Here is a 13,129-nt window from a genome sequence, read left to right on the forward strand (position 1 = left end):
CTGAATATATTACACTGTGTGGACCTGGAACTAATGACATAGGAGAAATCTGGACCCCGTGGCTGGACCAGATTTAACCACTGATTTAGTGACCTTCTGTAAATTGTGGTAGTCTGCATGTGAGGTGTTTAGGGTACATCTGTAATTTGTAGCGTTTTGCATGTTTTCCTGGTTGTGCCCTGACGCTTGCTGTTCTGTGTGTGTTTCAGGGAGTTGAGCAGGAACCGGGTTCGCAGGGTGGAGGGCCTGACGTTCCACGGCCTGCACGCCCTTCGCTCCTTGAAGATGCAGAGAAACGGACTCAGCCGCCTGATGGACGGAGCCTTCTGGGGCCTCAGCAACATGGAAGTTCTGTACGTGAATTTACAAGAAATGTGCAGCACCTTTTCATGAACGGCTTAAATGTAGTATAAAGTCTCATTGTGTGTGTGTGTGTGTGTGTGTGTGTGTGTGTGTGTGTGGGCCTGCAGGCAGCTGGACTACAACAACCTGACAGAGGTGAGTAAGGGCTGGCTGTACGGCCTGCTGACTCTGCAGCAGCTCCACCTCGGCCACAACGCCATCAGCAGGATCCGACTTGATGCCTGGGAGTTCTGCCAGAAACTCAGCGAGCTGTGAGTCCACCTTTTTTTTTTCCCTCCCTCCTCTCCCTCTTTCTCTTCTTTCCCCTCCCTCTCGTTATGCCCTCCTCACTTTCCATTCACAGCCTGAACTCCCAACACTTCTCTGTGTCGCCCTCTCCTCCCCTCTGGCACTCCCGCCTGCCCTTCCTCACACTCCAGTTCCTCCTGTCGTCAATACATACACACAGACACACAGACAAAGCAGCGTCTCTCATGCCCTGCCAGCGAGTGCCACTATTAAAGCACTGCCAATTTATTACACACCGCTTTGCCTCTTCTCTTTTCTGTTGTCACTTGAACCAAAACATCGGGCTCCGGAAGTGCTGCTTCTTTCTGTTGGAAATTCCATTATTAGTTGCAGTTTCTTCCTTGTCAAACACTACGTTACCCACTTTAGTGATTTCCCTCCCATCAACACACATTCCTGGAAGCAGATTGAATTTCCTTTGTTGTGGCTGTTGTTTACAGCAGTGGTCAGCTCAGTGTTTGCAGTGTGTGAGTGAGTGTTTTTCACAGACAGGTTGTTGTTCTATTCCCTGTTTCGCTCGCTCTTATCACATGAAGCTGAGCATAAATAAGCTGCCCGTCGTCTGGGAGCACGCCAAGCTATCTGATTTGACCTCATCTGAGTTTACTTAAAAACTGGCTTCTCTGAATTATTTGTTTCACAACTTCTTATTTTTTGCAAAAGTTATAAGAAGAAATCACTTTTTTTACTGCTTATAGGTAACTTAGTTATTGACTGTTATCCTGTTTTGTTGTGTGTCCTACAGCAACCTCTCCTCCAACCATCTGTCCAGACTGGAGGAATCCAGCTTCGTAGGCCTCAGCCTGTTGGACGAACTCCACATTGGAAACAACCGCGTGAGCTTCATTGCAGATGGAGCTTTTCGGGGGCTCTCCAACCTGCAGATGCTGTGAGTTGAACTTTAAAGCTTAATACAAAGCACTGTGCAAAGGGTTTCCTTGTGTTGTTCTTTGCTTTGTGTGTGAATCTTATCTGGCTTGTATTATCGATATGAAATCAAATACTGAATGTAATTCCCTCTATCAGAAAGATATGGAACCAGAAATTTAATCTCAACACCACAATATGTTTCCTCTAATTCTGTACAGATTAAACAAAGGAGATATAACATATTACTGAGCTTTAGAGGTTTGGTACGCTGATTGTTATTTTAACTATTTAGCAGATCTAGGCTAGCAGCTAGCTTGTCAGTCTTGTCCATAGACTGTAGAAAATAATAGACATGGCCACTGTGTTGTCACCCATTGGTTTGTGGGTTACCAGCTAATACCAGCTGCTAGCTTTGTTAGCATGGTACATTTAAAGCTATGGTTAGCTTAATTTTTGAGAGTAAAAAATAGGCTTAAACCATGAATATAAAACATGAATATAAAATTTACTTATCCGTAGCCTTCGCACGTGGCTTACGCCTTTGTCAGCATTTGTACTTGTGCGGTGGTGTGTCTGTGTCACTCTGCAGTTACACCTCCAAAACACTAGCTGGCGTAGGGTTTCTGTGAAGTGCTGTCAAGTTTAGTTGATTCAAAACACACTTTAAACACACTTTAAACACACATTAAACATGGCTTAATAGCTACCATTTCAAACACAAGTACATATATCAGCTTCACTATAACTTGCAGCATTCACAGACAAACACTTGTCTTTATCTGGACACATTTTCCCCACAAATACAACATGCTAATGTTATTAGCACAAACCTATGGCATTTTACATTGTATAAATTAGCCTAGCAGCTTACAGACTTTTCCTCTTCTCATATGAAGCCAGGGACGACAGCAACATTTAACAAAGGTAATGTTACAAAATTCAGCTCCATTACAACTCACTGGGTTCACCATCAAAAAACTCTTACACTAAACACGGTTTCCAAACAAATATAACATGCTAAGGTTATTAGCACAAGCCATGGTATTTTACATTACAAAGTATTCCTAAAATGTATTTCTCAAAGTAGATAGTTTGTGTGATTAAGTGTTTCAGCTAACAGTCACGTTAAATATAAGTACGAGTCCCTATAAACAGTGAGTACTTGACATGCTGCCCTGTTGCCCCTCCCACCCTGTTTAAACCCCCGTCCACCATCAATCCTCTGCCTGAGTGAAAATATCCTGCCTGATTTGTTTTGGGGATGTAAAATAGATTACTGTGTTGAGGTCTCTCCACACACATAAAAAAACCTCCGAGAGGCACAACCCCCGACCTCAACAACCCCCCTCATCTCTCCCCTTCCTCCGCCTGACCCCCCTCACCCACACCCACATCCACCCATCCCCCCTTTCCCACAGAAAGACTCCGTAACATTTCCCCTGGTTGGGAACTTTTAACTGGAACCAAATGTGAGCTGTGCTGCTGAGGTCACCGTAGGGCAGGTGTGCAGCTAGGTGGACATGGGTTGCTTCAGGGCTTCAAATCCACCACCCCCTTCCATACACACTCACAGACACACACGCACACACCCTTCCTCAATCTCAATCAGCCATAACCAGGCATGTCGAGGAGGAAAATAACTGTTTGAAAGCATTAGTGCAGCTGAGGGATCAAAGGAGGTAATTTCTCTGGGAAACTCTTGGCTTTTAGTGATTTAGTACTCCAATGCCGTGTATTAAGTTGTTTGGTGTATTTTGTGTATGAGACTCTGTGGATGGCAGGTATAATGTGTCCACGTTTTTCAGCAGTCACAGTTTGAGTTTGATAGCTGAAAATGTTTCAGTTTTGGTGTCATTACCTCAAAATCAAAGTGCAAGAGCTGTCTTTCTAAAGCCACTCTACTTTGCCCTGATGTTCAAATACAAAGAGAAATCCATTAGAGTAGAGGCAGAGAGGCCAATTTCTGTACCCACAGCAGTGGCAATAAAGGTTGTACGTTTTAATTGAGTAAAAACGTACATTATAAGTAGGCTTGGAGATTTAGGCAACACTCAATTAAAACAGTGTGCACTGAACAAACTGGTTCTTACATAAGGATGAATATTTACACATACGGTTTGTCGGATGTGACTGTTAGGGCTATAACGATATTTTTGACCAAATACCTTGATATTGAGCAACAGTATTGTAGGGTTGACTATTGGTGCTTTCACAAAATACTTACACAATGAGATTTTTGACGATCATCAATAATATGGATATAATGACTAAACCAGAAGTTTGCTAAGTTCTGAAAATTACATCATTTTATTGTAATGCAGTTACACAATATAACAATGTCCAGAAGAAAAAAAAACAAAAAAAAACATTATCTACTGTTATATCACAAAGTTGATTTAATATGGATATATTGCCCAGCGCTAACACCTGCTAAGGTCTGTTTTTTAATGCAATTGGAATGGTTTTAATCAGCATTCACACCTGGGTCAAATGACTTTGCAGCAGTCACAGGTATTTAGCGCCTCCGGCTCCAATCAGCACACCTGGGGGAATGAGCTAATTTTAGCCCCTTAGCCGGCAAGTCGCAATGATGCGCCATCACAAAACACTGTTCGTCTTCGCCCAAGCAGCACTCAAACATCATTCCAAATCAGTCTGCACCAAGTTTGAAATACTGACTGAGTAAATAAAAGATAAAAAGAAGTAACTACCGTAAAGTTTATTTTTTTTCCCCTGCAGCTGTCTAATAGTGCTCTCTACTGTTTACCTATTCTTCGAACCTGTCCATAACGTCGACGTGACACACCTGGACCAAAAAAAAAAAAAAAAAACACATAGAAAGGACTCTATAGCCTATTTTTAGCAAGTTTACCCATGTTTTAAAAACCCACGTGCACGCGCTAATGTTGGTGGAAACAGGGTTTAACTGAACCAACTAGCAAAACTTGCATTAGCTCGCACGTTCTGTAACACATTAATGTTGAAAAGTAAAACAGCTAATGGAATATGGTCATCATATATTGGCATCACATATCTTTACTGTTGATAAAATGCTGTTTAGTAATGATGGAAACTGCGAATAGACCAAAAAAACGTTAGCTAAAACACCAACAATGCTAGGTAAGCTAGCTAAATCGAATTTGCGCATATATGGAGAAATATGTGTTTCAGAGTTAGTGGAAGAAATGATCTTGCCATTTGGTCAAACAATATTGGCGTAACATTTTGTTATTAGGTATATTATTATGTCATTTAAAAAATTAACCGTCTACTTTTTAAGCTAATATTAGCTTAGCTGGTTCCGTTAGCTACAGAAAGTAGTTAAAAAGTGTTATTATTAGGCGAAGTTTAAACACAGCTTTGATTCTGACTAAGGAGCAATTAATGCTCTTTAGGTTTTAATGATTAGACTTCACTAAAAGTAGGGGATATACAGAAAAAACACATGACTCCTTTTCACATACGAGCCATTAGACTGTGTTAACTATCTCAGATTCATTATATATTTAATGGTGAATAGAGGATCTTCAGTAACACTTCCTTTGAGGCTAACTCATACATATTTGAGTTGCATGCAGAGTATATTTATCCCCTCAAACAAAGTTTAAAATGCAGCACACATGTTATATTGCAGCATTTCCTTGTAAAACTTCCTTTTCTACACAACACAGAAAAGCCATGGCAGACTTTTAAAAGTGCCGCAGAGGCCAGGAAGGAACTTCCTGTCAGGCATGGAGCCGCTTTGAATATAATTTTAAAGTCTCAAACATTTTCCCCCCTCACACGAAATGTAAAGCCGCATAAAGTTTTATTAACATCGCAAGTGCAGTTGTTTTCTGGGTGTGGATTTTTTACAATGTGGTCTCTCTTTGTTTCTGAAAGGGATCTCCAAAATAATGAAATATCCTGGACCATTGAAGACATGAATGGCCCTTTCTCTGCGCTGGACAAGCTGAAAAAACTGTGAGTTCATGATTAACGTGACATGATGTTTCACCCCGGACTGTGTGACTTTATGAACAAAATAAGGCTGAGGTTTGAAATTGATTAGATCTTTGTCGTTTTCCCAGATTTCTGCAGGGGAACCAGATCCGCTCGGTGACCAAGAAGTCTTTCTCTGGCCTGGACGCGCTGCAGCACCTGTGAGTTGGCCTCGTGTTTCACTGATTGTTTCCAAAAGTCCGAGCTGTAAACTAAGCAGGGTGAATCACACTGAGACACAGAGGCTGTTTGTTAGAGCCGTACACCCAAACTGTCTTCTCTGTTCCTCTGCTTTGATGTGGAATCAAGAAAAAAACACAGCCATTAGTATCTTTACATGTGTGCCAGACTATATCGATCACCAAGGCAAGTGCAGGGAACTCTGTCTCTGTGTGTGTGTGTGAGACTGTGAGTGTGTGTGAGTGTACAACAGCTGCATTTGATTCTAATTAGAGTTTTTTCCCAGCCGTTGCCAGAGCTCAAAGCAGCCCAGAGTTGGGCCTCTCTTGATTAACACAGCAAACTGCTGCCCAAAGTTTTATTGTTCTGGAGCCCAGACCTTTTTTTCTCCCTCTCTCTCGATTGAAGTTTTTGTAGCCTTGACTCTATATGGCTGATGCCGGCAGAAAAAGCTGCCATCTTTCCGTGAGGATCTTACCAGTCCTAATTCCTTTTCTCTTCTCTCCACAGAGATTTGAGCAATAACGCCATCATGTCCATCCAAGCGAACGCCTTCTCTCAGATGAAGAACATGCAGGAGCTGTAAGTATGAGCATGTTTCAGGACAGCTTCGGTTAGTGGTTCAGTGTTGATGTGGGACAGAGCACCAGGTGAAACTCATTATAGTCTGCTGGGAAAGTCAGCACCAAACAGCGTCTGCTTCAGTGTTAATAACGGGTTCACAGGTTCCTTCTTCTCCTTCTACTAAAGAATAGTTTCGAGTTAAGAGCCAGGCAACAGATTTTTTTTAATTTTACTCAAACTATTGCAAATTTAAGTTAAGAAATGTAACTTTTCCCCATTAAAATGTCTCAAAACGACTACACCAACGTTGTATTCAGTTATGTGCTGACATTATCCCGAATGTTTCCAACAATGTTCAAACCCAGAGAAATCTGCAAATTTAATTAGGGACACAGTCCATGTCATTCGGTCACTGTTACCCGTCAGTGGCGTCATCCCTCTTTGTGTTGTCTGCCAGACGCTGTCATGAATTGACTTTTTATCCAGTTTTAAGCCACATTTTTACGCTACACTTTTGGTTGTTCTTAGCTCTATCTTTTAAACAAACGCAGGACATTTGGATCTTAAGTTATTAGAGAAACAAGTGGAACAATTGTTAGCAGCAGCTCGGCTCCAGCCCCTGGCATGCCGAACAGTGTTGGAGAAACACATGATTTTTAACGTGAAACTGCTTTATTCAGTGCTTTTACTGGTTTAAATCATCAAGTCCAACTTCTGCGGAGATTTAGGCTCCCGGTAAAAATCTTCTGAAGATCTGGATCTTGAGTTATAAGAGAAAAAAGGTGAGCACACATTAGGAGGAGCTGAGCTAGCAGCCGCTCCTCAATGAGCCAAACAGCATAGAAAAAACACAGATTTTTAAAGTGGAACTACTTTATTCAGTGCTTTTACTGGTTTTTATCACCTGGTCCATTTGATTTGGAGAGGAAGAGACATCTTCGGATAATTCGGCTCCCAGTTAAAATCTCCTAAACAATAAATATAGAAGGAATCCTAAACCTGATGTTGCACTGTTTAAACCTTCTTCTGTAGATTTCATTGTTGTTGTCATTCTGGTTTTAACTTCTCGAGATCCAAATCACAGAAAACCATCCATTTACAGTGACATTATTGCATTGTGAATAAAGCTTTTGTGGTATCTTCTCCCTTGGCAGCCGTCTGAACACCTCCAGCCTGCTGTGCGACTGCCAGCTGAAGTGGCTTCCCGTCTGGGTGGCAGAGCAAACCTTCCTGCCCTGCGTCAATGCCAGCTGCGCCCACCCGCAGATGCTGAAGGGAAGGAGCGTGTTCGCCGTCAGCCAGGAGGAGTTTGTGTGTGGTAAGTGATGCATTCACTCGGTGTAACACCTTCACACACACACACACACACACACACACACACACTGGTTTTCCATTTACGAGCCGACCCAGATTGTTCAGTATTTTCCTCCCTCACTTCGGGACAAGCTAATGAGTCTCATGAAGAGAACGTTATGGAAATGTACCAGGTTACGTTTTCAGCTTTCCTGGTTACCATCATAGTGAATTACTGAAGAAATATTGCAGCTGATCAGTTCATCTGCCAACAAAATGCCAAAAAAGTTGGCCAGACATTGCTAAATAGCTACTTCCTGACCTAAACACGTAGACACTTTTACACAGAAACTTCAAATTCGCCCTTTTCATTTCCTCCCAGATGACTTCCCAAAGCCTCAAATCACCGTGCAGCCGGAGACCCAGTCGGCCCTAAAGGGCACCAACGTGACGTTTGTCTGCTCGGCGGCCAGCTCCAGCGACTCACCCATGACCTTCGCTTGGAAGAAAGACAATGAGGTCCTGAACGACGCGGAGATCCACAACCAGGCCCACCTGCGGGTGCAGGGAGGAACAGGAGGCGAGACGGAGGTGACAGAATACACAACCACCCTGCAGCTACGTAATGTGGAATTCTCCAGCGAGGGAAAGTACCAGTGTGTCATCTCCAACCACTTTGGCTCGTCCTACTCCACCAAGGCCAGACTCACTGTCAACAGTAAGTTTGGGATGGGAGAATTGTTTGGCATGTGCTCCCCAAAATGTCCGTCAAAGTCTCAAAGAATTCTAATTAAATATCGTTTTCTCATTTCCAGTGCTCCCTTCCTTCACCAAAATGCCAATGGACCTGAGTATCCGTGCTGGAGCAACAGCCAGGCTGGAGTGTGCCGCCGTTGGTCACCCCTCGCCTCAGATTGCCTGGCAGAAGGATGGAGGCACCGACTTCCCTGCCGCCCGCGAACGCCGTATGCATGTCATGCCGGAGGATGATGTGTTTTTCATAGTGGATGTCAAGACCGAGGACATCGGCGTTTATAGCTGCACGGCTCAGAACACAGCTGGAGCTATTTCTGCTAATGCTACGCTAACTGTTCTAGGTGAGTAACTTACGTTGAAAGGAGGGATAGAAGCATGTACACTGATGATTCACTCTAACCTTGTTGGTTTCTTGTCACGCTAACTTATTCTACTGCTGTCGTCCTTCTTTCAGAAACACCCTCTTTCTTGCGGCCCCTCATGGATCGCACAGTGGCCAAGGGTGAAACCGCCGTCCTCCAGTGCATCGCTGGCGGCAGCCCTCCCCCGAGGCTAAACTGGACCAAAGACGACAGCCCACTAGTAGTGACTGAGCGTCACTTCTTCGCAGCTGCCAACCAGCTCCTCATCATCGTTGACGCCGCAGAGGCTGACGCGGGGAAGTACACCTGCGAGATGTCCAACGCGCTGGGGACGGAGAGGGGTAACGTTCGGCTGGCGGTCATACCAAATCCCAACTGCGACTCAGGAGGGCAGGGCGGCGTGGGAGTCGGCATGGTGGGCGGGGCAGGATCAGACGATGATGGGTGGACCACTGTGGGAATCGTCATCATAGCTGTGGTGTGCTGTGTGGTGGGCACGTCACTGGTTTGGGTGGTCATCATCTACCACACCCGACGACGCAATGAGGACTGCAGCGTCACCAACACAGGTGGGTTCAAATGGTTCCCTGAATCATAAAAGTATCACAGTCTGTGGACAATAAAATGGAAGTTAATGATATCACTCCATGTCCTTGTGCTGCAGATGAGACCAACCTCCCCGCCGACATCCCCAGCTACCTGTCCTCCCAGGGCACACTCGCTGACCGACAGGACGGCTACATCCCATCAGAGAGCGGCAGCAGCCATCAGTATATGGCTTCGTCAATTAGTGGCTTCTACTTGCAGCCGAAAGACATGAACGGTAAAACATCGTCCCCTTTTCTTCATCCTAAGGTTGAATCACTCTTCATTGTCAGGTTTTCTTACATGATACTGTTCCTGCACCCGTACAGGTTTTTGTCAGCTGGATACAGGAAGTGAAGCAGACATGGAGGCAGCCATCGATCCTCTGCTCTGCCACTATCAAGGTCCAATCAGCTCGCTGCTTCGCCGAGACAACATGTACCCCACTGACCCATCAGAAGTCTTGACAGGTCTGTACAAATTTTCCATCAAATAGAAAATGTCTTGATAAACTTGTGCAATGTCTGAATTTTCCTGATTTACAGTTTTTCTCACTTTTTAAAGGAATTAATCATTTCCTTTTCCTCTTTTTTTACCCTCAGGCTGTTCCATGGACCAAAGGCCCGTCTGCATTGACTCCTACAGCGGTAACCTGACCAGCTCTAAAATGAGGGACTACTTAATGTCAGAGCATTTTGACCTCTGCTCCTCATCTGTCCTGATGCAGCTCCCTAACGCCAGCCTCCATCACGGCCTCTCTCACCAGCAAAACGACCGCCGATCGTCCGTGGAGGAAGTAGAAGCCAACGACTACGGGAGAACTCATGAGTGTCTTCCCCCTTCCGCCACCTTCATGGGTACGTCTTAAGTCGGCAAGTTTTCTAAAGTTTCCCGGATTTTATTTATACAATGGTCTGACTTCTTTTTCTTCTTCTCGCTCAGGAACATTTGGGAAAGCCCCCTGGCGACCTCACAAGGACCTGTACACAGGCTTCGGCCCACCGTCAGTGACGCATAATGGAATAACTCTGCACGAGAATCCTTACGCTGCTCCAGACGCCGAATCAGACCTCGAGGAGAACAGTTTCATTAAGGACTCGTCGTCAGAGCAGAGCAACAGCGTATACGAACAGCCGTTTGACAGCAGCAGGACAGATGCCATCCCGCAGCGCAGGACGAGCACTTAGCTCAGAGACTCTAGTTTTTCATGAAGAGGACGACCAAAAAAATAAATTTCTACCTCACTGAATGGACACTTTTGCAATAAAGGACTCCTCAAATGTGCAACGAGTGAATGTAAAGGACAATTTGATGTTCCTGGAGAAAAGTGAAAGGAGCATATTAGCAGCTGTCCTTCGAGGACACCGCTTCAGTTAAATAATATAGATGAGTATATACATTTTTTATATAAAGTTTATTATATTTTGTAAATTGTATATAAACAGATTCCATTATTTTTGCTTACCTTTTGTCTATGAGTATTTTGCAGCCCTGCCTATTCAGTTATTCCAGCTTTGAATGAAGCAATGTTTTGCACATGTGTAAACAATAAAAAACACCTTAATGTGTGCTGCTACATTCACTCCAGAGTCCTCACTGAGTTTTTATCATGCAGGATATGAGGTAGAGATTTAGAGGACGTGGTGCTGGCGGTGGGTGCTAAGCGCTGGCCTTCCAGAGCAGAACCACAGACCGCCAAGGACGCCTCAGGTCTGTCATCAGTCAGCCCCCCCACCGAGAGAGAGACGGAGACAGAGAGGATGTTTAACCGTTTGTTATCACAATCTGGTTCCACGTACGGCTCGGTAGTAATCACAAAAAACAGTTTATCAACTCTCAGCAGAATCATGTGGGACGAATCTACTGTTGTCCAAACTAATGATCCGCAGCAACATGAATGCTTTGATCTGATGTTGTTTTAATAAATACCAGAAAATATCCTTAATAACATCCTGACAGCGGTATCAAACTTCCGGCCACACACTGTACAGCTGTCACTACTGATGCTACAGATCCTACTGTCACTACTTTTGCCGCAGCTATTACCTCTTATTACAGGGACAGTTCACCCCAAAATCACAAATCCATATTTTTCCTCTAACCCACAGTGCTATTTATCAGCGTAGATTGTTTTGGTGTGAGTTTCCAAGATATCGGCCATAGAGATGTCTGCCTTCTCTCAAATATAATGGAAGTAGACAGCACTCAGCTTGTGGTGCTCAAAGCTCCAAAGGGAACCATATTAAACCCATTGTTCCAAAGTCCGTTCCGAAATCATCATGATGCCCTGTGGTTAAGGTCTGGTTAGGTTTAGGCACAAAAACCACTTGGTTAGGGTTAGGAAAAGATCATGGTGTGGGTTAAAATGAAAAAGAAAGTGACAAACACATAAGCCGTGAGCCTGCTCTGCCTCAAGCATTTCCCAGCTGACCCAGAGCCGGTCACAGCGCACCATACGCCCGCCACGAGCCGTTCAGCACCGCGGACAGTCGGACTAATGGGATGTCGGACCAATGACATGGACCCGCTCCAAATACACATCTGAAAAACTCAACAGCAATGTCTCTTTCCAGAAATCATGACCTGGTTACTCAAGATAATCCACAGACCTTGTTGTGAGCAGTTTCATATAGGAACTTTTTTTCTGTCTACTGAACTACACCCACCAACCGAATCACAGCACAGAAGGAAGCGTGCATCTACAGCTAGCCCACCTAGCACCACTGAGCTAGCTAACCTTATAGCTCAGCTGAGGAGCTGCTGCTCAGCCGTCACAAACATGAGCCTCTTGTCCAGGACTAGATAGATGCTTCCTTCTCTGCAGTGATACGATTGCTGGCTGTATTTTGGTAGACAGAAAATAGTTCCTACATGACACTGTTCACAAGGTTGGAGGAGTAACCTGGTCATGATTCTGGAACTGTCCATTTTAAGAAAGCAATTAATTTGACACTAAAACACAAATATACACAAGATATTAGTGCTGTTAACATCAGTGTTTTTCCAAACTTTTTGTACCCAAGGAACACCAGTATTTATATCTGTGCACAAAAGCTTCTATAACGTGTTACCATTCTTACCACAACATAAATGCTTGTTTTTATTTACTAATATCAAACAACAATGAACAACCAGTCATTACTCATGAAATATTTATTAACAAAATGATTCAAGAATTCATTTTAAATGTTTTAAAATTCCATCAAAGCACCAATAACACAACCATTTTAATGGGAAATAATGTATATTAGATGAGTAGTTGCCATTGGTCTACACTGTTGTCTACAAATAGGACTAACCTCTCTACTGCTGCTGCTGCTATCAGAAGCAGTGATATTTGTAGTAGCTGAGAGAGTAGGAGTATTAGTAGCAGAGGTGTGGACCCAAATCAGTCTTGAGTCACAAATTTGATGACTTTAGACTCGACAAAATCAAAAAGACTTGCAACTTGACTTGGATTTGAACACCAATGACTCGTGACTTCACTTAAATTTGAGTCTGTTGACTTGAAAATACTTGATACCTTCCCCCAAGCCCACAGATTGAAAAGTATGTTATTTAAAAACATACTTTAAAGTGAATTAACTAACAATTACGCCATTCATTCCCAACAAGCTGACACATAATTCCTCAATTTACTTTGTTTGAACCAATCTGACAGAGTCCAGTCGAGTTGCCGGGGAGAACCATGAAGAACTACAGTTACTGAATGCCAGTTAAAAAAAAGGATACCAATGATAATTTCATTCATGTACAAGAACTACACAGTGGTCAACAAAAAAGGAATTGCGGAATGTAAAATGTGCAGGTCGAAAATGAAAGAGACGCAACAACTTCCAACAAACTTTCAAACTTTTAACAAATAAGTACAGATATTTTAAAAGCAG

The 13,129-nt window shown here is 43.5% G+C and overlaps 1 protein-coding gene across 1 annotated transcript in view; it reads left to right on the top strand.

Annotated features, from left to right (window-relative positions):
* The window catches only part of lrig3 (leucine-rich repeats and immunoglobulin-like domains 3), a 28,651-nt gene extending 17,827 nt beyond the window's left edge, over positions 1 to 10,824 (top strand). Inside the window, exons 6-19 of the mRNA XM_050035911.1 lie at positions 210 to 353; positions 471 to 614; positions 1,397 to 1,540; positions 5,404 to 5,484; positions 5,592 to 5,663; positions 6,193 to 6,264; positions 7,401 to 7,564; positions 7,922 to 8,257; positions 8,355 to 8,636; positions 8,750 to 9,226; positions 9,322 to 9,480; positions 9,572 to 9,712; positions 9,845 to 10,099; positions 10,185 to 10,824. Coding sequence (XP_049891868.1) covers positions 210 to 353; positions 471 to 614; positions 1,397 to 1,540; positions 5,404 to 5,484; positions 5,592 to 5,663; positions 6,193 to 6,264; positions 7,401 to 7,564; positions 7,922 to 8,257; positions 8,355 to 8,636; positions 8,750 to 9,226; positions 9,322 to 9,480; positions 9,572 to 9,712; positions 9,845 to 10,099; positions 10,185 to 10,429 — 2,716 coding nt within the window. The 3' untranslated portion in view covers positions 10,430 to 10,824. The remainder of the gene's footprint in view (positions 1 to 209; positions 354 to 470; positions 615 to 1,396; positions 1,541 to 5,403; positions 5,485 to 5,591; positions 5,664 to 6,192; positions 6,265 to 7,400; positions 7,565 to 7,921; positions 8,258 to 8,354; positions 8,637 to 8,749; positions 9,227 to 9,321; positions 9,481 to 9,571; positions 9,713 to 9,844; positions 10,100 to 10,184) is intronic.
* Positions 10,825 to 13,129: the final 2,305 nt, after the last annotated feature.

This window comes from Epinephelus moara, chromosome 23 (assembly GCF_006386435.1).
Source record: "Epinephelus moara isolate mb chromosome 23, YSFRI_EMoa_1.0, whole genome shotgun sequence".
Taxonomy (NCBI): Eukaryota; Metazoa; Chordata; class Actinopteri; order Perciformes; family Serranidae; genus Epinephelus; species Epinephelus moara.